At 38.5% G+C, this 27,927-nt stretch overlaps 1 protein-coding gene across 7 annotated transcripts in view; it reads left to right on the top strand.

Moving 5' to 3' along the window:
* The window catches only part of ENOX2 (ecto-NOX disulfide-thiol exchanger 2), a 299,288-nt gene that overhangs the window by 110,438 nt on the left and 160,923 nt on the right, over nucleotides 1-27,927 (top strand). For 5 of the 7 annotated variants that reach the window (XM_035008684.1, XM_035008648.1, XM_035008639.1 and 2 more), the window contains one exon: nucleotides 23,526-23,669. The exons of the other annotated variants lie outside the window; for them this stretch is intronic. Coding sequence is in view for 4 of the 5 variants with exons in the window: in XM_035008648.1 (XP_034864539.1) it covers nucleotides 23,526-23,669 (144 nt within the window). In the remaining variant the exon portion in view is untranslated. The remainder of the gene's footprint in view (nucleotides 1-23,525; nucleotides 23,670-27,927) is intronic. 7 annotated transcript variants of the gene reach the window in all.

Raw genomic sequence — 27,927 nt, 5'->3', positions numbered from 1 at the left:
TTTTGGTCTATTAGAAGAAAGTGCCTCCCAAAATTTTACAGAAAGAAAAACTTATATATGTACACAAATAAGGGTAAATACAATGAAGGGATGGAATATGACTGTAAAGATGAAAATTGTAAAAGATTTTATAACAGGAATTGATAAGAAGTTGGTTGAAAAAAGAAAGAAGAAGATTTAAAAAAAAAGGGGGGGGGAGAGAATGTGATCAGGCAGGAGACTAGAACAAAGCCATATACTAGAGATTTAGGGTATATTTTGATCTGTTAGAAGAAACTGTATCCCAAAATTTTAAAGAGAGAACAACTTATATATATATACCAAAAATAAGGTTAACTACAATGAAGGGATAGAATATGACTCTAAAAATGAAAAATAAAAAAGATTTTTTTAAAAAGGGATTGATAAGATGTTGGTTGGAAAAGGGAAAAAGAAAAATTAAAAAAAAAAAAAGAGGGGCGCCTGAGTGGCTCAGTCATTAAGCGTCTGCCTTCGGCTCAGGTCATGATTCCAGGGTCCTGGGATCGAGCCCCGCATCGGGCTCCCTGCTTGGCCAGGAGCCTGCTTCTCCCTCTCCCACTCCCCCTGCTTGTGTTCCCTCTCTAGCTGTCTTTCTCTCTGTCAAATAAATAAAATAAAATCTTTAAAAAAAAAAAAAAGAAAGAAAAAAAATTTTAAAAATTAACTTTGAAAGACTGAAGAATCATGGGGAAAAAGTCATGAATTCTATGTGCTGTATTCCCCTAGTGCTGGAGTTCTGCTGTTCTCATTGATTGGTAAACTTGGTCTTGGCTGGCTGTTCTTGCTGATTCTCTGGGGGAGGGGCCTGTCCCAGTGGTTCTCAAATATCTTTGCCTGAGGTGGAATTGCCCCACCCTTCCCAGGGGGCCAGGCTGAGTAATTGCTCAGGTTCGCTCTCGGGAGCTTTTGTTCCCTGCAAGCTTTCCGTACAGCTTTGGAGGACGAGAGTGAAAATGGTGGCCTCCCAATCTCTGCCCCAGAGGAGCCAAGAACTCAGGGCCCCGCTCCTCAGTGAGCCCCCAGAGAAAAGCAGTCAATCACTCCTGTCTCCCCGGTCTCTGGCTGCACTCCATGCTCACCCGACTTGTGACCGAGCATTTCTATCTCTGGCACACGACCCCATGTGGAGTCTCCAAACCCAGCAGATTCCTGCGTTGCACTCCCACACTGCTCCTCCTGGGGGAGGAAGAGGAGTCTCCCGGGATCTGCCACTTGTTAGGTCCCTGCTGGAAGAGCAGTGGCCCGACTGTGCCACGGATCCCGGTTTATGGCAACCCCGAGTTGAGAGCCTACTCTTCTGCTCCGTCTCTGCAGCCGGCTTCCCTGATCCAATACCTGGGAGCTCTGCTGCACTCAGGCACCCCCAGTCTCTCTGTGACCCCGAGGGTCCTGACACCACACTGTCCCAGCGAGGGTTCCACCCCCCTCTTAGTCATTGGAGCCACGTCCCTCAGCAGAGCCAACTTCTAAATGTTCTGATTTTGTGCTCTGCTGCTCTATCACTTGCCGGTAGCGGCTGATGGAGGCCCCCTCCCCTGCTGTCTATCTTCCCGAATATTGCCTCGGATTCACTTCTCCACACGTCCTACCTTCCAGAAAGTGGTCGCTTTTCTGTTCAGAGTTGCTGCTATTCTTTTCTTCAATCTCCTGTTGAGTTCGTAGGTGTTCAGAATGGTTTGATCCCTATCTACCTGAATTCCTGGGACCAGACAAAATTTAGGTCTCCTACTCCTCCGCCATCTTGCTCCTCCCACCTGTTTTTGTTTATTTAAATCCTACCTTTTAGGGCTTAATTAATGTTCAATTTGGAAGGATTGCAATTAAGGCTCAATGTGCTTAAAATAAGTTTCTTGTTCAGAATTGCCTGCTTACCATGATGGCTTCCTCACTTCTTGTTTCTAGGAAATCATTAGAAATAATAATTAACTAGGCAATGGTACAAACTGACATAATTGATTAGTTTTTCATGACTTCTAGTAATTCTTAAAAATACAACTCTCCTGATGACTAGAAGCCCTAACAGCCTGATCCTTGGAGTGGAATTTAGGAGACCCAACCCTGCCACTGGCTTGCTGTGGGACTTCAAACAAAGCACTTAGCCTCTCTGAGCTTTAGAATATCATATGTTAACTGTATAATCATACTCTGGTCACCTCACAAAGAAACTGTGAGATGGATAGGAAGGAGAGCTGAAAAGGTAATATCTTCATTCTTTTACATGTTGCTATCCATTTGCTGAAGAGACTGTCTTTTTCCCATTGGATATTCTTTCCTGCTTTGGCGAAGATAATTGATTATATAATTATGGGTTTATTTCTGGATTTTCTTTTCTGTTCTGTTGATCAATGAGTCTGTTTTTGTACCAGTACCATACTGTTTTGATTATGACAAATTTGTAATATAGCTTGAAGTCCAGAATTATGATGCCTCCAGCTTTGCTTTTCTTTTTCAAGGTTGCTTTGTCTATTTGGGGTCACTGTGGTTGCATACAAATTTTATGATTTTTTGTTCTAGTTCTGTGAAAAATGCTGTTGGTATTTTGATAGGGATTGCATTAAATGCGTAGATTGCTCTAGGTAGCATAGACATTTTAACAATATTTGTTCTTCCAATCCATGAGCATGGAATGTCTTTCCATTTCTTTGTGTCATCTTCAGTTTCTTTTATCAGTGTTTTATAGTTTTTAGAGTACAAGTCTTTCACCTCTTTGGTCAGGTTTATTCCTAGATATATTAATATTTTGGGTGCAATTATAAATGGGATTGTTTTCTTACTTTTTCTGCTGCTTCATTATGGGTGTATAGAAATGAAATAAGTTCCTGTACATTGATTTTATATCCTGCAACTTTTCTGAATTCTTTTATGACTTCTAGCAGTTTTTCAGTGGAGTCTTTCAGATTTTCTACATAGAGTATCATGTCATCTGCAAAGAGTGAAATCTTACTTCTTCCTTACCAATTTGGATGCCTTTTATTTCTTTTTGTTGTCTGATTTCTGTAGCTGGGACTTCTAGTACTATGTTGAATAGAAGTGGTGAGAGTGGACACCCTTGCCTTGTTCCTGACCTTAGGGGTAAAACTCAGTTTTTCCCCATTGAGGATGATGTGAACTGTGGGTTTTTCCATATATAGCCTTTTTATGTTGAGGAATGTTCCCTCTAAACCTACTTTGTTGAGGGTTTTTATCATAAATTGTTGTACTTTGTCAAATGCTTTTTCTGCATCTTTGAAATGATCGTATGGTATCCTTTCTTCTATTGTTGTGATGTATCACATTCATTGATTTGCGAATGTTGAATCACCCTTGCAACCCAGGAATAAATTCCACTTGATTTTGGTGAATGATTTTTTTTAACATATTGTCGAGTTCAGTTTGCTAGTATTTTGTTGAGAATTTTTGCATCTATGTTCATCAGGGATATTGGCCTGTAGTTCTCTTTTTTTTAGTGGTGTCTTTGTCTGGTTTTGGTGTCAGGGTAATGCTGGCCTGATAGAATGAATTTGTAAGTCTTCCTTCCTTTTCTATTTTTTGGAACATTTTAAGAAAAATAGGTATTAACTCTTCTTTAAATGTGTGGTAGAATTTGCCTGTAAAGCCATCTGGTCCTGGACCTTTGTTTACTGGAATTTTTTTGATTACTGGCTCAATTTCTTTGCTGGTTATTGAAGTTTTCTATTTCTTCCTGTTTCAGTTTTGGTAGTTTATATGTTTCTAGGAATTTACCCATTTCTTCTAGGTTTTCCAATCTGTTGGCATATAGTTTTTTTCATAATATTACCTTATGATTGCTTGTATTTCTGTGGTATTGGTTATTATTTACCCTCTCTCATTTCTGATTTTATTTATTTGAGTCCTTTCTCCTTCCTTGATAAGCCTGGCTAGAGACCACTTTCTTACACCATACACAAAAATAAATTCAAAATGGATTAACAACCTAAATGTGAGACCCAAAACCATAAAAATCCTAGAAGAGAACACAGGCAGTAATTTCTTTGACATTGGCTGTAGCAACTTCTTTCTAGATATGTCTCCTGAGGCAAAGGAAACAAAAGCAAAAATAAACTATTGGAACTACATCAAAATAAAAATCCTCTACACAGCAAAGGAAACAATCAACAAAACTAAAAGGCAACCTACAGAATGGGAGAAGATATTTGCAAATGACATACCTGATAAAGGGTTAATATCCAAAATATATAAAGAATTTATAAAACTCAACACCCAAAACCAAATAATCCAATTTAAAAATAGACAGAAGACAGGAACAGAAATGTCTCCAAAGAAGACATACAGATGGCTAACAGACATGAAAAGATGTTCATCACCATCAGAGAACAACAAATCGAAACTACAATGAGATTTCACCTCACACCTGTCAGAATGGCTAAAATCAACAGCACAAGAAACAATAGGTGTTGGCAAGGACGTGGAGAAAAGGGAACCCCCTTGCACTGTTGGTGGGAATGCAAACTGGTGCAGCCACTGTGGAAAACAGTATGGAGGTTCCTCAAAAAGTTAAAAACAGAACTACCCTATGACCCAGCAATCGCACTACTGGGTATTTACCCAAAGAATACAAAAACACTAATTCAAAGGGATATATGCACCCGCATGTTTATAGCAAACATTATTTACAATAGCCAAGATATGGAAACAGCCCAAGTATCCACTGATTGATGAATGAATAAAGATGCGGTGTATATATACAATGGAATATTACTCAGCCATAAAAAGAATGAAACCTTTCATTTGCAACAACATGGATGGAGTTAGAGAGTATAATGCTAAGTGAAATAAGTTAGAGAAAAACAAATACCATATGATTCCACTAATATGTGGAACTTAAGAAACAACAAAAAAGGGGGGGATAACAGAGAGGGAGAGAGACAAACCCAGAAACAGGCTCTTAATTATAGAGAAGAAAATGATGGTTACCAGAGGGGAGGTTGGTGAGCGGGGGATGGGTTAAATAGATAGTGGGAATTAAGGAGTGTACTTGTCATGGTGAGCACAGGGTGATGTATGGAATTATTAAATCACTATATTGTACACCTGAAGCTAATATAACATTATATGTTAACTAACTGGAATTAAAATAACTTGAAAAAAAGGTAAAGGCAATCTCTGAATATAAGTTATTATTGTTAATATAAGAAAATCAAGTATTTATTTAGTGATAACAGAAAGGAAATGTTCCTGCTTTTGAGGCTTTTTCAAACTTATCTGTATTTTGTCAATAAGCTCCAACTTCTCACTGAATCAGACAAGACAGTACATTTGGTGATACAGTTCACCACTATGCTGAAGGGCAGAAGCAACCTTTTTTTTTTTTTTTAAATGTAGCTTTCTAGAAGATTTCTGGGAAACAGCAACAGATATATTGCCATTTTTAGCCTAATCATTTTGTTGACCACACGGCAGAACAGCAGCAAGCTCAGATGGGAGAACTGTAGTCATTATCCAAAGGTCAGACTTGATAAGCAGACTGCTATTTCTTCCCCTAACTCCCATATGTCTGGAGGGGCATGTGGGTAACTGAGGAAGTCAGAAATTCCACTGTCAAAAAAGTATTTAAGTGATTTTATGCAAATAGAATTGTATATATTCTGTACAAAATAACAGGATTCCTGTCTTCAAGGAGTTCTTAGTCTCAACAAATGAGGCAGCAGCAGGAACTTCAGGCAGAGTCCATATCTGTCTTGTTGCTTGGCTTAAAGTAGGCATTCCATAATTGTCATCTGGATGATTGGCTGAATGAATGGGTGGACAGACGAGTAATTAATGAACAATGAACTCCGAAAGATAACTCCTTGGCGTTACTGTTTGGAAAAGCAGACAACAACTTGAAAACCTTTAGCAGCATAACTTGAGAGTCAAGCATCAATTTCCACATGACATTGAAGTAATTGAAATTTAGACCAAGGGTGGAAAATACATTTATTATTTTTATTAATTTATATGTAAAATGAAAATAAAATTTAAAATTAAGTCTAGCTCTTCTACACTCCATTGAAATCCTGTATTATGAAGATATAAGTTATGTTGAATAGTTTATCATAATTATTTTTAATCAGTTTGATTTATTTTCTACCAAAACATCTTGGAGGTAACATTTACACTTTTTCTTTCATCGTTGATAATATATCCATCAGTAAAAACTTTAATTCCAGTATAAACCCTACAGGGAAAGAAAATAGTACAAGGGAAAGATATGTAGCCAGAAGATGTGGGTTCCAGCCCTCCCCATATTCATTATAACTTTGGGTAAATCACTGAAGCTCCCCTGAGATGCAGTTTTCTCATCTACAAACCGAGGACATTAACCCTTTTCTCCATTATAGGAATGTTGTGGAAGTACAAGGTAAGTGTAAAATTCCATAATGATGTCATTTATTGATAGGGAAAGAATTAGAAATAATGTTATAGTGTTCCAAGACTTTGGTTTCTGGCATTCTGGTGTAGAAGGTGGAGTGTGGTCCCTGAATGTTGGCTACCACCCTGAGAACATTCAACTTAAAGATGGATATATAAAAGATTCCTTGGGTGCCTGGGTGGCTCAGTTGGTTAAGCATCCAACTCTTGATTTTGGCTCAGGTCATGATCTCAGGGTCATGAGATTGAGCCCTGTGATGGGCTCCACGCTAAGTGCAGCGTCTGCTTCAGATTCTTTCCCCCTCGCTCTCCCTCTTCTTCTGCTCCTCCCCCTGTTCTCTCCCTCTCTTAAATAAATACATAAATAAAATCTTTTAAGAAAAAGATTCCTGAACATTACCATTAAATAAAATTTATTTAACATTTAATTGTTGAACAGATTGTAAGGTATAAGTCTATATTCCATTTAGATGGTAGTACTCTTTTGAAGATTTCTCTTTATATATCTAGGCTTCATTTATATTTGCCGGTCTACATGGCATATACCATGCATCTCTCTGGTTTGCAGTGACCAGAATAAAGTTGTTTCATTGATAGGCCCTCATAGCTTTTGACAAGCACCAAAGTTCTTAGAAGCTTTGCTTTAATATAAGTGTCACTCCCACTAAACTGTAAAATAACCATTTCAATTTGGAGGATCACTATCCTATTAAAACATAAATCAATTTACTGTCCTCTAAAATGTGACTACATTTAAGGGCAATAGGCAAGCCACAGCCATTCTTTGTGTGTTGGATGAGGTTGTAAGTGTGTCACCAAATACTCAAATCCGGTTGTTACTGAAGCACAATCCAATCTCCAAGAGGGAAGACAACTATTAAGAATGAACTTAGAAAAAAGACATTTTTAGATGTATTAAAATAGAAAACATAAGCTGATTAGGCAAAGTTCCAAAGATTCATTAGTTTATTAAAGTAGATTGAAATGAATGTTTGAGAGATTTAAATAAATTAACCTTTAATGAGTACCCAGGGGCCAAGGAAAAAGAATGACAGAGGATTAGGAGTATTTTGTCTGATTGTTGCATAATGCTCACTGATTAGGTTTTTTTCTGAATGCTCATTGCTGTATAACAATACTAATAAATAAAAGATTAAATTTAAAATATCTCTAGACTGTAATTGTTGCCTGCTCTTATATGCACACAAATACCATGCTTGGATTTAATAGTAGTCCCTATAACTCTGGCAGAGAAAGACAAGAAATTTTGTCATTACATCATTATTTTTTGAAATGTCTCATATGTGAGCAAAGCTTTGGTCCAATTAGGGTAATTTATTCCTGACATGCTGGACATGCTTTTATCATTTCGGCATTAGATTCTTATTCTGACTTTTGCAGTACATGTGCTCTAAATAATACTAATTGATAACAAGTTACTTAGAAGATGTGTTGGTATTTAAACATCTTATTTATAAAAAAAACTTTTCTGGACTTCCTTACAAGTTCTGGTTTATAATTAGAAAAATTCTTTTTTTTTTTTTAATTCACAAAAGCAACAAAATAGCTAATTATTTTTTTCTTTTTTATTAACATAATGTATTATTTGTTTCAGGAATACAGGCCTGTGATTCATCAGTCTTACACAATTCACAGCGCTCACCATAGCACATACCCCCCCAATGTCCATCACCCAGCCACTCCATCCCTTCCACCACCCTCCTCTCCAGCAACCCCTCAGTTTGTTTCCTGAGATTAAGACTCTCTTATAGTTTATCTCTCCCTCCAGTTTCATCTTGTTTCATTTTTCCATCCCTTCCTCTATGATCCTCTGTCTTGTTTCTCAAATTCTTCCTATCAGTGAGATCATATGATAATTATCTTTCTCTGGTTGACTTATTTCACTTAGCATAATACCCTCTAGTTCCATCAACATCGTTGCAAATGGCAAGATTTCATTTTTTGATGGCTGCATAATATTCCACTGTGTATATATACCACATCTTCTTTATCCATTCGTCTGTTGAAGGGCATCTCGGCTCTTTCCACGGTTTGGCTATTGTGGACATTACTGCTACGAACATTGGGGGTGCATGTGCCTCTTTTCACTACATCTGTGTCTTTGGAATAAATACCCAGTAGTGCAATTGCTGGGTCATAGGGTAGCTCTATTTTTAATTTTTTGAGGAACCTCCACACTGTTTTCCAAAGTGGCTGTACCAACTTGCATTCCTACCAACAGTATAAGAGGATTCCCCTTTCTTCACCATCTCTCCAACATTTGTTGTTTCTTGCCTTGTCAACTTTTGCCATTCTAACTGGTGTAAGGTGGTGTCTCAGTGTGGTTTTGATTTGAATTTCCCTGATGGCTAATGATGATGAACGTTCTACTCTCATTTTCTAGATGAGGATACCTCAATGAAGATCGACTTGCCCATTTCCCACCTGAGTTGATGGAAGAGCAGACACCTGTCTCTTTATGACCTGTTTTTCCACTATATTTAACTGCCTCCTTTGCATTTTTCACATTTTACCAGATCATTCTTTTTGTAAAAAAAGATTTATTGATTTATTATTAGAGAGAGAGAGAATATGCATGATGGGGAGGGGAGAGAAATCCTCAAGCAGAGTCCCTGCTGAGCGTGGAGCCCAACATGGGCTTGATCCCACAACCCTGAGATCACAACCTGAACCGAAATCAAGAGTCAGACACTTAACTGACTGTGCCACCCAGGCGCCCCTTAACAGATCTTTTTTAAAATTCAGTTTTATCACTGAAGAATCATTGAGATTACAGGTGACATAGGCAAACACTGCAGCCTGATTTTTACTAAAAGTAGTTGTAGTTTAGACACAGTGCCTCCCAACCTTCTTCATGACATCGTACATGTAGTTGAGTAAAAGGAATGATCTACTAGGGCAATGGTGACTGGCCTGCGGTCCCAAGGGTTGTAAGATTCAAAGTTAATCCCCAAGGCAATTTGGAATCTTTCTCTGGGGATAAGAAGAGAGACACAGTATTTCTGAAGTATTTTAGTATCTCCTGGAGCAAGGAAAGGAACGTAATCCTGTAATTATACTTTGCCTAAAATTTTTCCAAGACTTCGGTTTCTTTTTGTTTTTGCCAGCAACCCTTCTAATCTTTCTTTCCATTTTTTCCATAGAAGCATCATAAAAAGGATAAAGTTAGGTCTAACATATTTATACCACACAACCAATACAGTTTTCTGCATATTGTATGCAATGAGTAAATTAAATTACCTTCTACATGTTGCCTGATTTTAACTTAAAAAAAAAAACACTTTGGTCAGCGTATATTCATCTGCTTCATTTAGAGCAGTGGTTTTCAGTCCTGGTTGCACATTATGATCCCCTGGCAGCTTTTAAAAACTAGATCCTAAGGCCCCACCCAGACCAATTAAATCAGATTTATAGGGGTGGGACCCAGGTGTTGATATTTTTTAAAAGTTCCCCCAGGGACTTTAATATGTAGCCAGAAATGAGATGCACTGCCTTAAAGTCTTGATCTTTTCTAGGGACAGTCCTAACAAATCTGTGAGGTTGGGGACTGGGTCAAGGCAGAACGTAGTTGGTGAAAAACAAAGGAATATGGGAGCTTCTTTTGGCACTGTTCACTTTGTGGCAAACCCGATTTGGGTCACATGTGTATCAGAGAAAACAATTGCCTTTTAGGAGCCCAAAGGGAGGACTCTTAAATAGAGTTGGTTTAATGTGCTGCGACTATATGGTCATGCTTGGCATCTGCCCAGGAGGCTAGGCTGCTTGGTGAGGTATTCGTGGCCTTAGTTCATTGCTATTCCATTTCTTCTTTCCACCATCATCCTAGGCAAGTGTGCAATTTCCAGGAAAATCTGAGCTTGTAAATATACCGAAGCTGTAAATTTACCAATCCACATCTGTCTTCAAAGAATGCCTTTCCCCAAACCTATAGGGAAGAGGCTCAAAAAAAAAAAAAAAAAAAAAACAATAGCAAAAAAAACCTAATGGAAGATGGAAATGGATTCAGTTAGGAAGGAAATACAAATTGGAATGATCTTTTAAATCAAAGTAACACTGTGGCTTTTAAAACCCATTCCAAGATCGCAAGAATGTCAGTTGGACTGAAAGGATGTTTGGGTCTATTCCAGTCCTGGATTCTTCTTAAAGGCAGTTTTAGAAAGTTACTATACTTTCACACTCTGACTTCACCTAGTACAACAGATTCCTCTATTGCTGCCTCTGGGGTGCCTAGAACTCTTAGGTGTTAAGGATCTGTGCAGTGTTTACGGCCTCTATCTCATGATGTAACAGGACTTTAACTTCCATGCAGTGCTCTTTTGTTGCAGAGAAACTCTTAAGTTGAAATGTTCATGGAATTTAATTCAATTATAGCACTCTCTTCAACACAATCCATCACTTCACAATCTCCTAGGAACCCTGATTTGCTCTGTCAGTTGTTTGTCTCAAAGCATCTTTCTGAAATGAATTTACTTTAAAGATGATTAGAGTGCTTCTTCTCCAGGAGACAATTACATTGCTATATTCTGTGGCAGGATGAAAAACAACATAGCATTAATTTTTCCAAGCTTTCTTTGAGTATTGTTAAAAGGAGAAACATCAGCTTAATCCAACATACTACAATAGCCAAAAGACAACTGCTATTAAAATGCAAGATTTTCTAATAAGACCATTTTGAGGTGTTCTTTGGGAGGAGGAGAAAAGAGAGAAATATGAAGGGAGGAATGGAAAGAATTTATTAAGTCTTCCTGACCTTTGTCAGTGAATGCTGTAGACAAAATAAACTGTCTGAGAGCTATTATTAAAATGTTTTTCTCTCTCCTTAGCCCAATAGTATATTATCCTGCCTCTTAGACTATTCTGCTTTATATTTTTCTGGATGAATTGATATCTTTTGACAGGCTTTGTTAAGAATACATAGTAAAGGTCAAGTATAAGCCATTTGCTGGTGTTCCCTGGCAGCCTTTATGTCATGGTAAATAGAGATTGGAAGTGGTTTTATTTTAAGCATAGCTTTGTGGATATGCTTCCAATGGATTGTGCTTTTTCTCATACTGAAGCCCACAAACCTTGCATGATTTTCAGGACTGCGATTTAAGAGCTTTAAAATGGAGTCATCTCAGACTCCTTTCTTCCTCTCAATTCCCAGATCTAATTAGACACCAAATCCAGAGGATTCTACTTCATGAATATCTCTGAAATCCCCTCATTTTTCCCCCATGCATTGCCACTGTCTGAAGTAATATTACTGTCATCTCTCCCCTGTATCACTCTGGTGTTCTAACTGGTCTCTCTACCTCTGTTGACTTCTCACCTCCACTGCATCCTTCATTCTGCCATAAGTGTAAGCTTTCTAAGGCACAGATCAGCTGTTGGCAACCTTCTACCCATAATACACACAAACCCACAAACATCCAGAAGGAACCCCAAGGTCCTAATAAGTGCTCTGATAAAAAGGTTCTGTGTATTCCTGTGGAGCAAGCTTTTGGGAATTAAGAAACATTTCACTGAAGAGGTGACATTTGAGCAAGGTTTTGAAGGATGAATAAGAGCTCTCCAGGTGGAAAAAAGGAAAATTATAGTTCAAGCAAAGGGAATGGTATGTACAGAGCACAGAAAAGAGAATCCAGAAACAAATCCATGCATATACCGTCCACTGAACATCAACAAGGGTGCAAAGAATGTGCAATGAGGAAAAGATAGTCTCTTCAGTAAATGGTGTTGAGAAAACTGATGTCCACATGGAGAGGAATGAATTTAGACCCTTATCTCACACATACACAAAAATCAACTCAAAATGTATTAAACATTTAAATATAAAATTTTAAACTAAAACTCCTAGAAGAAAACATAGGTGAAAAGCTTTATGACATTGGTCTCGGCTGTGATTTCTTGATATGACACCAAAATCATAAGCAACAAAAGTAAAAACAGACAGGTGGTACCACATCAAACTAAAAAGCTTAGAAAGGAAACAACAGAGTGAAAAGGCAACCTACTAAATGGGAGAAAACAAAGAATTAATCTTCAGAATATATGAAGAACTACAACTCAATAGAAAAAACCTTAATAACCCAATTTAAGAAAAAGCCTAAAGACTTGAATAGGAATTTCTGCAAAGAAGATGCACAAATAGCCAACATGTATATGAAAAGATGCTTAATGTCACTACCATAAGAGAAATGCAAATCAAAACTACAATGGATAATACCTCACACTTGTGAGGGTGGCTATTAAAAAAATAAAAAGGGTTAGCAAGGATGTGGAGTAATTGGAACCCTTGTACACTGTTGGTGGGAATGTGAAATGGTACAGCTGCTATGGAAAACATATGGAGGTTCCTCAAAAAATTAGAAATAGAACTACTATATGATCCAGCAATCCCAATTCTGGGTATTTATCCCGAAGAATTGAAATCAGAATCTCAAAAAGATATTAGCACCAGCATTCATGGTAGCACTATCCACGATAGCCATAATGTGGAAATTGCCTAAATGTCTGACAGATGAATCGATTAAAAATAGTAGGATGTACATACAATGGAATATTATTCAGCCATAAAAAAGGAAATCCTGTAATATGTAAGAACATGGATGAACCTTGAAGACATTATGCTAAGTGAAATAAGCCAGTCACAGAAAGACAAATCTTGCATAATTCCACTTATATGAAGAATCTAAAATAGTCAAACCCATAGAATCAGAGTGCAGAATGGTGGTTACCAGTGGCCAGAGGGCAGGAGGAATGGAAAATTGCTAATCAGTGGGCATGAAGTTTGAATTACACAAGATGAATAAATTCTAGAGATCTGTACAACGTCATGCCTGTAGTTAACAATCCAGTACTGTACACTTAAAACTGTATTAACAGTGTAGATTTTATGTTGTGTTACTACTAGTAAAAACACTTAAAATTGTGTTAACAGTGTAGATTTTATGTTGTGTTACTACCAGTAAAAGAAGCACAGACGTGAAAAGGCATAGCATATTTGAGGAATTTGAAAAGTTTGGTATGACTGAAGCAAAGGGTATTTGTGGGAAGTAGCAAGAGACAAAGCTGATGCAGTACTTTGGGCCAGATTTCCTGTGTATTTATCTGCCTTCCTTTCTGATTGTAATCTTTTTGAGGAAAGAAACTGTTTTATTGAGTCCTGAAATGCTAGGCCCTAGCATACTGCCCGGCACACAGAATTGTTTGAATGAATTAGATGAATAAGAAGAGAGACCATCTATCACTATTATTTCATAGATTCAATCATTCCACTACATACTGAGTATCTCAGACTCCAGGCTGGAGCAAAATTAAGATCCTACTTATTCTTTTATACAACAACAACAGTAAGACTTGTTTCAAACACAGATTAGATCTTTTTTTTGCAGGCTTTTTCCTTTACAGTCATGTTACCTTCTCAAGGAGTAGATTCTAGCTTTCTCCTCGGTAGTAGGTTTGACTTCAGCCCAGGGACATCTCTAAAGGAGTTTATCACTTTCCGACACCCTGATACTCCTCAGGTGGAATTGTTATAGTGGAGGTATGGATCTATAAAAGATGTATTATCATATTACAGAAATCTGTTTTCTCCTGTGTGTTTAATTTTGCAGCTAATGCAGGGTTGTTTTTCGTACATTCTTGAAAAACTAGTCCAAAGGAGGATCAAATATTAGGAGTGCAGAAAGCATAACTCCAGAACATTAGTGATACATATAGCAAAATTAATGGGGTGGGGGGGAAAGGAGGGAGGATAAATTTTTTGAACATGTGAATGAAGATTTATTGTATTTATGTAGTTCTATCTTTAGGGAATGCTAAATCATAAACTCATCATTGGTTAATTAGAAGACAATTTAAATTGTAGCATAGTGATTGGATAAATAGTTAATGAAGGCTGAATGAAATGAAAAAAGGAAATCTAGTGAAATTAGTGTGTACATGTTAGGGAAAACAAAGATACAAATGTTATTCATGCAGTGCATCAGTCTTGAAAGATACCAATATCCTTCTAGCACTAATCGATAAAATTAACTCTGCAAAGACCAAAGAGTTCCAGCTCTCACTCTCCCCTCCAAAGCATCCTACACTGAAATGCAGATTTATCTGACTGCTACTTCAATTTTCACTCACTTAGAGCATGTGAAATTATTTTGCTGAACCTTGTTTACAGCGTATTTACTGGCGTCTTAATCTATTAGAACAAATTGGTGTACTCTGTGTGTAGTAACTGTTCCTACTGAAAGGGCTGGCTCAGCCAAGGCTCCTGACCAGATCCAGCTGACTAGCTCGTTTTCAAAACCAGCAAAGTGGTTTCTGCAGGGAGAACTGTGCTTGCTTTTGATAATTACCTCAGCTTTATGAAATCAATCAGCCTGAAGGGAAGACCTCATTACAGATCTGACAAGATAGACTCCAGTTTCAATACCAGAATAACTCTCTGTCCTCAGGCTCTGAAACCTGCAATTATTTATTTTATTTAGACAGAGACACCCATAATACAGTGCCTCTGGGCACATTCTCAGGCAAGTATTAAACAGATAACCTAATGGTCAGTGTTAGGAACCTGCCCTTTTGCTGTCACTCACATGGAAAATTGGTCAACAGGAATTGCAGCATGGCCTAGAGCCAGCTCAAAGCAGGCACTGATTAATCACCATCTTTCTAATCCCCCACCCTCAAAGATGTGGAGAGAAGGGTGGTTGCTGTAACTGTTCCCTGGGCTAAACTACAGGAAAATAAGACTTTCTCTTCTGAGTTCCTCTGAAGATTGTCAGACTTTATCCTAAGGAAAATGATAAATCGCCCATCTACCATCTGTCACTTTGTTCTATCAAATCAACATTTTTTTGAACTTTGTTTTCATTGAGGAATGTGATTTTGCTGTGTTTCCCAAGCCTTAAATTGTATGGGGGGGAAAGAATCCTGAAGCATTGTTCTTCTTGAAGTTGGAAATATATATTTTGCTTTCCTGCTCACGGAACTCAAGCACCTTAACAGATTTAGTTCAGACTTTTCTGAAATAATTCACCTTTACTAGGCCTGAGACATGTCAGCCCCACAGGAAAAACACAGAGAACATTCTGAGCATAGGAAAATACGGATTTGGAGAGAAATTGTCCTTCTCCATTCCAGTTCTCATGTCACTGTTAGCAGTATTCTCATAATATAGCAGCCAGCTAAAACTGAGCACTGATTAAAGCTTTGAGAGGAGGCATTTCACTTGTAAGGGTAAAGTGTGGTTCTTTCATGTTGGAAAGTTCAAGGTGACAAATATGGTCTCCTCTCCTAAAAATAGTACAAGCAAAGAGTCATCACTGACTATTCCCAGCATTATTTATTAATGTTTTACCTTGATGGCTGTGTATTATCTGAAAGAAAAAGAAAGTTATAAAATGAATGCAGAGCTAACATCTCCCAAGCTGTAAATAGGATGTAGCCTGGGGGCCTAAAGACCCAGCCACTCAAACTTTTCTATTCCATTTTTGAGGCAAATTCATATAAACCCTCAATTAGACTAGAAGAAGGGAGTTATACACTTATTTAGTATCTAATATGTGCTAGACTCTAAATATACATTCTCTCACTGAATTTTCCTCACTTCCTATAGGAGGGGGCATTATTCCCATTTTACGGTGCAGAAGCAGTCTCAGATCAAGTGGCTTGCTTTATACCTCTTGTATATGATACACCTAGTAACTAGCAGGTGTGGGTTTGAATCCAGGTCTATTCTAGAGCAGCACTGTCCAGTAAAATTTTCTGTGATGATGGAAATACTCTGCACTGTGCTTACTACTACAGTAGCCTCCTAGGTGCATATGGCTATTGAGCACTTGAAATGTGGCTTAGTGCTGCTCAGGAACTGAACTTTTCATTTCATTTCAACTTAGGTTTAAATAGCCATATGGCTACTCTGGCTAATGGCTACTGTGGTGGACAGTACCTCTCTAGGAATTGCCTTTTCTTGGCTGTAGTTTGTAAAGCAGGAATCTGTAAACTGGTGTCCATAGAACTATTAAAAGATCCATATGTGGAGTTTCTTTTATAGTGTTTTCTGATATAAGGGTCTTAGTGATATATGGAGTTTCTTTTATAGTGTTTTCTGATATAAGGGTCTTAGTCAGTGGAAGAACAGTTTTGCCTTTGGAAATGGAGAATGAAGTTATGCAGAATCAAGGTTAGGGGTAGAGTGTATGATTATCTACCACCACTCCCCAAAGAGTCTTCAGGGATCCTAGGATAGAGGGGATACCAAGAATGCTGAAGGAGCCCAAAGACCATACTTCCTTCTTCCCTTCATGATAGTCCCAGCAGCAGGTTGGTTGGCATCTGGGGTGGGAAACACTACTATTGTACCCAAGCTGGAGCTGAGTTCAGTTCAATACGCATTTCTGGAGTGCTTATAACATTGTACAAGGCATCATGCCAGGCATCGTGGAGGAGGAGATTTTAACAATGACTGGGAGGTAAAGTGTGTGCTAAAGGAGTTTACAAGTGGCAGTGGTAAGGCAGGAGAGAAGGGAGGATAAGACAAATACTCAAGGCATGCTCTAAAAGGCATATGAAAAATGCAGATGAAGATCTGAGGAGAACCAGAAGAGTGTTTTAGAATTAAAAAAAAAAGCCCAAGTTCCTTGCTATATGGTTTATTAGCTGTATGACCTTGGGAAGTTTACTTAAACTCTGTAAGTTTGCCTTTCTTTGTTGTAAAATGGGAATAATAACTAGAAAATAAAATTAAAAGATAACGTTTGTAAAGCAGAACACATTCTTAACAGCCAATGAATGGTTGATCCCCTGGTAGCCCCACTCCATTGCTATGTATTTAATGGGTTGGGTGAAAGTGGATGAGGAAAGGAATCATGAAGGAAATAGCATCTGAGATAAACCCTTAGAGAAGGATACTGTTTTGAAGGCTGGAAATCAAGAAGTAGGTGGTGGAGCATTGTGAGCCAAAGGTGTGGAGATAGGAAAGTACTGGAATGATTCATTGAACAACAGGTAGTCCCATTTTGCTAGAGTGTCAGTCTTTTCTACTCAAAGTGATTCCCCACACCAGCAGGATCAACATCATCTGGAACTTGTTAGTAAAGCAGACCACAACGCAGACTTATTAAATCAGAATCTATATTTTAACAAGCTCCCCTGAGAACATGTGTGCACATTAAAGTTTGAAAAGTGTTGGGGTAGAGTACAAGCTGGGGCTTGGTAAGAAACAGTGCTCAGAATGGGTAGGGCCTTATTTTGAAGGACTTGAATGCCTGACCAAGTAGTTTGGGGAGTCCCTAAAAGTTGCTAAATGATCACGGTCAATAAAAATCTGCCTGTCACCTGTATCACAGCTTGAAAGAGTGACATAAATGTACATTTTTCCGTGAAAGTTTTTATGTTCACCACCATTCAAGCAAGTCCCTTAGTAGAAAAGGATTTGGGCCCTTTTCTTTCTCATCACTTTCCCTGTTCTCTTTGCTCCCCTATTAATCTTTTACAATAACTCTTGTTTCAATTAAACCAGTTACACAGAATATTGAACTCATGAAATTGACAAAGTAGGTTTCGTTTGTTTGACATCAGCTAAGACCTGGAACTGAGAAATGTTCATTGGTTTTGGCTGCTAACCCCTGTGGCTGGAGAGTGATACTGCAGTCCAAATCTGTGAGACATCGCAAGTATTCCCTCAGAAGTAGCACATGGAGTAGCTAGGTAGTGAGAGCTGAAAATAGGGAGTCAGAGATTTTCAGGCCTACGCTGAGGAAGGAGAGGCTCCCAGGGATGGATAAATCCTACAAAGGCACCTGCCAGCACATTAAGGTCCTGACTATTATCCCAATAACCCCGTGTTTCTCCAAAACTTTTGAATTAAAAACTAATTTGGAGACCCTCTACTTCCCCTTATTACCACGGAGTCCCATATCTGATTTCAAACTGAAGTTACTTGGAAAATAGGACTCAGGTTACAGAAATTTGTTTTATATATAAATTAACTATAGTGTTACTTTTGCCAAAAATGGATACTCTATTTTTTTTTTCAATCTAAGTGTCTTTCTGGAGATTGCTGCCTTGAATTGAATTTACCAGATTTCTCAGGACCTAACCATTTTCTTTGAAAGGGAACTAATCCAGACTATAATTGTGTTTTCTTTTTGCTAAGATTGTTCCACCTTCAGTCCATGGGCCACAGCTGCAAATAAGAAGTGGCAGGGACCACAGGGTCATATTTCCCTACCATAACCTGGAGCAATCATTAAAAGTGTTAGATTGCATCATGAAGGCTAGTCCTAATTTGACCTGATAGTGGAAAGCTCTGTAAAGTCAATTGTGACAGTAACTATAACAGCAGCTGGGCACAAAGAGATCATTGATCTTCTTTCACAAGAGTCATGAAAATTCTTCAGTGCTCTCCTCAAAACCCAGGAATCATTTGCATCTGTATGGCAGACATCATTGCATATAAACTAAGAACTACACTTCATTCTGAGATGTTTAATTTGCTGGTTCCATTGGATGAGAAATGTCATTCTCCAAGGACCCCACCCCCACCCTTCCCTAATATGCATACTCTCTAAAGTGGCCTCATTTGTGTTATGAAGTCAGATAATCTGTATTGACTTGACATGAAATAACAGCTGGTCAGCTCTCTAAACCAGTCAACCTGGTTTTAGATGAGATTACATTACCACATGGACTTAATTGTGATCATAAGCTACAGTAGTAGCAAAAACCTATAACACCAATGTTTATTATCCATTTTCCTTTATTTTTATCAATTTGTGCTTCCCTTTAGAAAAACTGTATGTGTTGTGAGATTAGGCAATGAGGGGACAAGATGTGAGGAGAAATGAAGGAGCAAAGTTCAAAGTTTTATTAAATTTATCCTCAGAGATAAAAGGGCAAGGACTATGAGAACTATATAAGACTTTAGAAAATTTTTTTTTAAAAGATTTGTTTATATTAGAGAGAGAGACCGAGAGAGAGAGAGAGAGAGAACGTGGGGGTGAGAGGCAGAGGCAGAGGAGAGGGAGAGAGAGAGAGAATCCCAAGCAGACTCCCCACTGAGCACAGAGCCCGACGCGGGCTCCATCTCAGGACCCTGAGATCATGACCTTAGCCCAAATCAAGAATCGGATGCTCAAATGACTGAGCCACCCAGGTGCCCCAGACTTTGGAAAATTTCTAACATTGCTCTGTTAACTATTTGTTACCCCCTCATTTGTTTTTCTTGCTGTAATTATCAGTAGAACCTTTAAAAAGTTAGACATGCTATGCTCTCATTTTAGGGACAATAAGCAAGTTAATAGTTGAATAAAATGCATCATCCTTCACAGGCAGTTTGGGGGAGATGAAAGGAACCCTCAAAATAGAGGAGGTGGTAGTTTTGAAAAAGGTAAGCAAAGCAAGGTGAATCTCTGGGAGCACAGCAAGGAATGGTCCCCAGGTGAAGAAGTCCCCCCCCCCAACCCCCGGGGTTTAGTCCTGTCAGGAATTCTATAGATAAGATTCCTGTACTGCATAAAAGAATGAACTAAATAACCTCAAAAGTTTCTTCCTCATCTAATATTTTCCTAATATCTTCCTAATCTAATGGTTTCATCGTGCCTAGTAGAAAAATAGGAGAAATAGCTTCCATAAGAGATTTAAAGATAAATTCTGTAGTTTCAGTGACAATTACAATATGGTCATTGCTAATATTTTACATTTAAGTCATAATTTCTGCAGTAAGAATTCTTTAAAGTGGTAGTTTTCTTTTTTAGAACTTAAATCGTTTTAATGGGGCTATTTTATTTACAGTAACCCTCAGCTTGGATCACATATACATGACACAGAAAAGTCTCTAAGTACCTATTGATTTACTGACTTATTGGTTTATTTAGTGTTGTCTTAGGGGAGAAATAAAACAATACAATAAAAGTGGCTAGAAAGCACTGGTGTCAAAGGATTTTGCTATCTCTACAGCCCTTGTTCTTAAACTACAAATCTTTGGAGACTGTATTGGGTCCCTGATAATATAAAATGTGGATTCGGGGCGCCTGGGTGGCTCAGTCGTTAAGCGTCTGCCTTCGGCTCAGGTCATGATTCCAGGGTCCTGGGATCGAGCCCCGCATCGGGCTCCCTGCTCGGAGGGAAGCCTGCTTCTCCCTCTCCCACTCCCCCTGCTTGTGTTCCCTCTCTCGCTGTGTCTCTCTCTGTCAAATAAATAAAAAAACTTAAAAAAAAAAAGATTTAAACATTTATAAAAAAATAAAAAAAAATAAAATGTGGATTCATATGCAGTGAATCAACTTACTGAATGACAGGTCTTTCTCACCTTGATATGAGAGCCTTTTCTATAAGAAACAAGGCCTGAGGGGCACCTGAGTGGCTCAGTCCTTAAGTATCTGCCTTCAGCTCAGGTCTTGGTCTCAGGGTCCTGGGATTGAGCCCCACATCAGGCTGCCTGCTCAGCGGGAAGCCTGCTTCTCCCTCTCCCACTCCCCCTGCTTGTGTTCCCTCTCTCGCTGTGTCTCTCTCTGTCAAATAAATAAAATTAAAAAAAAAAAAAAGGCCTGAGATGGTGCACTAAATTATCAGGATTTTCACATATCTGGATCATATCTGAGGTGGATACACAGAAAATACTTGAAATCTCAGTTTTATTTAGTGTCAAACAAAAATATATATGCTAGTATGAGGAACAAAATACCTAAATCCCTAAAGTTATCATCTGGGACTAAATAAAAGGCAAAACAATTATAGTCAAATATCTATGAATGAATACTTTTAATTAGCAGATTCTTTTCCTGAACTCCAACTTTTCAAACAGCAATGAAAAGATTCAATGAGGGAAGTAGGGTCTATCCCTGGATCAGAGCAATTTCAGACCACTCTCCTCACATTGTACATCAACAATTCTAGAAGTTGAGGGGCACCTGGGTGGCTCAGTCGTTAAGCGTCTGCCTTCGGCTCAGGTCATGATCCCAGAATCCTGGGATCGAGCCCTGCATCGGGCTCCCTGCTCAGCAGGAAGCCTGCTTCTCCCTCTCCCACTCCCCCTGCTTGTGTTCCCTCTCTCGCTGTCTCTCTGTGTCAAATAAATAAAATCTTAAAAAAAAAAAATTCTAGAAGTTGAAATGGAATAGAAATAGAAATTCAAAATTATGGTAGTGGCAGTTAATATTTATTGAGTATCTGCTATATTCCAGATGTAATGCAGAATGTTCTACATACATAATTTCATTTTAATCCTTTTAACAGTCCCATGAGTTAGGCACTGTTATTAGCTTCCCTTTATAGATTATGGCTCTGAAGTTCTGTAAGATCTTCGGTCATCTACTTAATAAGGCAGGGAAATGGACTAATATATTCTGTAAAATTATCAAATGCAAAACAAAGTAAGAAAAAATTTTCTGATTAACTGTCATTAATCAGAACCTCCTAATCCCTGAGCATTTCTTTTGATCAAGCTTTCACCATCCTGCAGTATAGTACTCAAATGATGGAGATGCATTTGAAATCTAATTATTTTAAGTAATGTTGATATAATCAGCACCAGAACTTTTAAGTTGTGGCATTAATTCTTATCAGCTGTCACGTCTTTAACTACATAAGTTAAAAGAATGAGTCACCTACCCCCTCCCTATTGAGTATTAATTAATTCATCCAACACTCACTATGTGCCAGGCATGGTGATAGGCACCAAGGATACAGTTGGGGAGTGGGGAGAGAGGGTAGAGTGTTGGGGTGGCTATCCTCCTAAGAAGAGTTTACAAACTTACAGAGAAAAGTTTTTTTTTAATTCACTTAGAATAGTAGGATAATAATAACTTTAAATATATATATTTTATCTTTTTTATCTTTCCAACAACCCAGTACAAATGTTATCAGTCCCCTTTTACACATTATGAAACTAAGACTAAGGGAGATTACACAAATTGCCAGCTAGTAAAAGACACAGCCAGGATTTTAACCCCAATCTGTCAGGTCCAAAATACATACTGTTTCCATGATACCATTCCATCTTCCATGGAACTTGTTTTGTTCAGTATAATACTGCAGAAAGAAACACCAAGAAAAGTTTTGCAATAGTACACTACTCACATTTGACTCTGGGACCACTCAGGTGCAAGAAACATCTTCATTTGTAAATTGTATTAAAATCTTGTCCTTGTAAATCGTCTTGGTCATTATTGGAATGTTTTTTAATACATAGCAATTGATGTTTGTTTCTTTAGTTCTAAACATAGTAGGGATTTAATAGAACATAGATATGATGCAGTGAATAGTTGACTTAAGATACAGGAGTTTTCATTGTTTCACTTACTCAGATGATATAAGGAAGAATGTTTGACAAGTCCCAGAAGAAATTTAATGGAGGTGTTCTGAGTGAAGTCTGATTGCTGAAGAAATGGTATTTGTTATGTGGGCTGAAAACATTAGCATAGGGGTACTTTTAACTAAAAACAATAATGTAAAGACATTTTGTTAGAACCTTAGCATTCATTTTACTGAAACTTGATTGACTTTTAGCTGACTGGACTCCAAGCTTTTGTTGACCTTTACAACACTGTCTCAAGAATTAGGGGCACCTGGGTGGCTCAGTTAGTTAAGAGACTGCCTTCGGCTCGGGTCATGATCTCAGGGTCCTGGGATCGAGCCCCACATCTCTACATCGGGCTCTCTGCTCAGTGGGGAGTCTGCTTCTCCCTCTCACTCTCCCTCTGTGCTCTTGCTCTCTCTCTCTCTCAAATAAATAAATAAAATCTTTAAAAAAAAGAGAGATAACCTGAGGAATACATGACCAAGCTTTTTCAAAGGAAGAGTGGGTTCAACCATAGCCACACTTAATGAGGGTCCTATCTCTTTAAGGAAGGAGGTAGAAGCTAATTGATAGCTTGTGGCCAAAAATGTTGATTTCCCAGAAATGTCAGGGATCTTCTCAAAGATGAGCCACAGTCTTACAAGACCCTACATTTTCATTCTGTACTCTTCAACAAAATCTGGAAAAACTACACAGGGCAACAGGCTTTAAGGAACTCACCTGTTATTCCTAGGTTCTTAAAGGTTTAGAAAGTTTTCCTCTAGTGGCTCCTATCTAGAGACATCCCAGTCCTTAATGGAGTCTGGATTTTGGCTTTCTTTTTCTTCTTTAGGATTGAACCAGCTGCCCTTTGACCCTGCCAACAACAACGAACCCCTGCAGTTTGGTAGTGCCAGTGGCCCTCTGGTCACAGAAGGCCTCATTGAGAATGGAGGGGAGTCCAGCAAGAAAAGAAAGAGAACAAATGCTCCTTCAGGTAAGCTAGGCAATAATGCACCGTCTTGAGCCAGTGCTGTTGAGTCACCATTTTCCTAGAGCCTAGTATGTGACTGGCACTGTGCGGGCATTTGTAGGAACTACGGAAATGAGAGAGTCCCCTGTCCTCAAGGAACTCATGGTGGGATAGAGGGAGGAGAGGGAAAACACAGACGTGAATCACTCTAATAATGAGACAGTATCACTGGTACTGTGGTAAGTGTGGAAAAGGGGGAAAAAAACCAATGGGAGCACAAACGGGGAAGAGTGTAATTCAGCCTTGGGCATCGTGGAACACTTCACAGCAGAAGTGACATTTGTAGACGCCGCCGGGTGGCTCAGGCCGTTAAGTGTCCAACTCTTGATTTCAGCTCAGGTCATGATCTTGGGGTCATGAGATTGAGCCTTAAGTCGAGCTTTGAGATCAAGTCCGGCATCAGGCTCTGTGCTGGGTGTGGAGCCTGCTTGAGATTCTCTCTCTCCCTCTCTCCTTCCCCCCACCTCTCTCTTAAAAAAAAAAAAAAAAAAAAAAAAAAAAGTGACGTTTGTAGCTGACCCTTGAATGGGTAGGCTTGAGACAAAAAAAGATGAATAAAGAGCACTGATTTAAGTTAGAAGCACTGCATGAATGAATGGTTTCACTGTATGTTTTTCTTTGTACATGTGGTGTGCTACCCTTACTTTTACTTGTAATGCAGATAACCACATATATCTGCAGCCCGCAACACCACCTTGTTTCCCGCGGTATGCACTCTGCCACATGCATTTTATGCCCGCATAGCTCTTTGAACAGGTGATGAGCAGATTTTCCTAAATCGTTTATAACAGCCAACTGAGTTTTTATCCTCCCCTGCAATCCCCCTTTATCTTCATGTTCCATTAGCCTATTCTTGGGTTAAATTTCTCCAAAACGAGTGGGGAAGCATTAGGAGAACCAAATCTTAACTGATCATTTGGCATTTTAAAATATATCTCTTTGTTGCTTGGCTATTCATTTGAAAACAGTATCCGTAGTATGTAGAGACTGACCTGAGATTTGGGGATGGACCTAATAGACACGTTCATGATGTTTTTGTTTTGTTCTGGTTTTTTTTTTTACTATTATATTCACCTTATAACATGGAGCATGTTTATAAACATATAACATATCTGATTCTTAGATTATAGGTCTTTCTGCTTCTAAATCAAGGTATTTGTCAAATACAGGTTCGGAAAACAAAAACACAGTAAGACACAGCTATCTGGAGCCCTTAAGAAAAGAGTGATTTTTAGAGAGCTGTATTTTCTGGAACACTGGAAAGGCATAGTTTATAGCTAAGGAACTGGTGTGAGTTCTAATCCCAGCCCTGTTTCTGTCTGTGGCCTGGGGGTGGTTCCTTAACCTCTCTGAGTTTCACTTTCTTCAGCTGTAAAGTAGAAATGATACTAAAACCCACTTCTTAGGATTTAAATGCAATTATATAGGTAAAGTGCTTAGCATGATATCTGCACACAGTAGTTATTTAATAAATGTTGCTATTGTTATAATTATATAATATTATGAACTTTATCTTTTTAAGCATCAACACATTTCACATTTTTAGGTTAACTATTATGGATACAAATTGTGTGTGTGAACGTATCTGCCTTTTTAAGGCATGTATTCAACTCTGATCATTTAGAGGCAGAATTCCAGATATTAGTTATTGTACTGCACCATAATACTGTATTACAGTTTTCAGGGTTTGCTAAGGAATATAGGACTTTTATCTCTACAATGTCCTAGACTCTGGTAGCTTTTAAGTTATTACAGCCATATTTTATATATATCCTGTCTCCTTTCTACAGTCTGCAGTCAGTCAGTTCTGGTTTCTCAGTGTCCCTTCATGCAGCAGCCCTTTTTCTCCTTCTAATCAGTTACAAACTTTAAAAAAAAAAACAACAAAAAAACCCAGCCAGCTCCAAACTGGTATGTCAGATTAGTACATTAAGTAAGAGATCAGCTGTAAGAGAACCTGCTATGGAGACAGTTATAGGATTTAGGGCATCAACTTTAAGACATCTATTTTGGCTGCTCTGAGGCCTTTTTTGATCACTTACTAGTTTTTCCACTGTGTTCATGATAAGTGATGTGCTAGTTTAGAGTAATACCTCCTGAACTGTAGTTAACTCATGATGGTGGAGAAAGGGGGTATGGATTCATCTGAATTGTGAACTAACTTTAAAGAATTGCAGTTTTATTTCTAATGAGCATATTCAGTGAGAGCAAAGTAACTGTTGCAGATATAGGATTTTAGCAGCAGATTATGCTAATCTATAATTAGCAGAATCAGTTTGCATTCAAATAATGAATATGCTGAAGTTCTTAAAAAAGACTGTTTTCTTTAAATAGGTGAAATAGGCCCTGGCAGGCTAAATTAGCTCCCTTGCAGTCTTTTTTTACACTATTTGCCTAGTGAACCCTTTCTTTGTAAGTAGTACCCTTTCTTTGTAACTCCAGCCGAGGTGAAATTATCACAAATTCCAAAAAAGTGAAGTCCAAATTAATGAGGTTTTACTACATAGGGAGTCTCTTATAATTGTTCAGCTGGCAATCTTATGGTATTATAAATGGGCAGATTATAATCATTTTTCTTTCTATGCAGTGCTAGACAAAAGGAAGAGAGAAGATATTTTGTGAGTAGAAACTTCCTTCTTCCTTTGTCACCATCTCCTGCATCTTGGCAAGTAGGAAGGCTAGGGTTGGAAGTCCTTAACAGAGTTACCGGCCATTTCAGTTCTAAGCTGAACTACACATCCAGCCATTATATCCCTGAACCCTGTGAACCCTTTGAATCAAAGCCATCTTTCTCCCTCTCTTGTCACTGCAAATGAGAAGGGGTCTTTGTAGTTCTAGTTCCTCACCACACCTTCTGTTTTTCTTCCTTTCCCATCCATCCCTCTTAGCTCATCTTTATCTACAATCTGCCTCTCTCCTTTTATACTAAAATTGATTTCTTAAAGGTCACCAGTGACCTCCAAATTGTCAAAGTTGGTGGTCTTTTGGCTGCTCTCAACCACCTTGACCTGTTTGGTTCATATGATGCTGTAAACAACCTCCCCTACCTTGAATTCTCTCTATTTCAGCTTTCCTTGGCAATACACTTTATTGTGAGATTCCTCTTCCTTTGCTGTCTCCTTCAAGGACTCTCTCCTTTTTCTCCCTACCTCCATTTTCAGTGAGTATACTATTATCCACATTTGTAGGTGAAGAAATAAAGGTTTGATAAACTAACCTAAGGGTGAACATCTAGCAAGTGGTCTAGCCAGGCCTGCAACTCCACAGCTTATCTCTAACTACTATGCCACATTTACAATGCCTGTAGATATTAGGAATCTAGACCCATTACTAAAATGTATGTTAAACATTGGTCGCACACTAGGGAAATCTGTATTTGTGTGAGGATAAGGTGAGCAAAGCTTGGATTTGATCATTTCTAGGATCCCTTCAAATTCTGAGATCCCATGGTCCCTTCTTTTCAGCTTTTTGTTTCCCCAGCTACTGCTCAAAACAAGTCTTCTAGTTCAGGCAAGGTGATCTGCTACCAAACAAGCATTGTGCCTTAGTACCCTGCTCATGCCATTTTTTTTTTTTTTTTTTTTTTTTTTGTCTAGCATGATCTTTGTTTTCTTTAACCTGTCAAAGTCCTGTCCAACTGAAAGCACCTAGTACAAGTCCAGCCTTCTCCAGGAAGCCTTCCAGATCATCCATTAGAATTGTTCATTTGTACCTCTGAAACCCCTTGGTCGTTATGTTCATATGACTCATTTGACACTGATTGTAGATTACCTTGCAGTTATCTTCTCATAGGAATATGTCTTAGCCTTTTAACTCAGTCATTAGCCCCTTATTGGAAGGGCCCCTGACTCATATGACTTTTAGCAGAGATACAGTGTCTTGCACAGAATAGATGCTCAAGAAATATTTGTTAAGGGGTGCCTGGGTGGCTCAGTCAGTTGGGCGTCTGCCTTTGGCTCAGGTCACGATCCCAGGGTCCTAGGATCGAGCCCTGCATCGGGCTCCCTGATCAGCATGGAGTCTACTTCTCCCTCCCCCGACTTGTGTGTGTGCTCGCTCACTCTCTTGCTCACTCTCTTAAATAAATAAAATCTTAAAAAAAGAAATATTTGTTGATCATGTATCTCGTTGAATAATTGCTTTCAGTTGGCCTTAATAGTCACTATTATTCTCTTGTCATTGCCAGAGTGGAGCTGTGTATAAAACTGGGCACTTGGTATCT

This window comes from Mirounga leonina, unplaced genomic scaffold (assembly GCF_011800145.1).
Source record: "Mirounga leonina isolate KUSES-001 unplaced genomic scaffold, KU_Mleo_1.0 Mir_101664, whole genome shotgun sequence".
In the NCBI taxonomy this organism is placed as follows: Eukaryota; Metazoa; Chordata; class Mammalia; order Carnivora; family Phocidae; genus Mirounga; species Mirounga leonina.
This window is presented reverse-complemented; position numbering and strand designations above follow the sequence as displayed.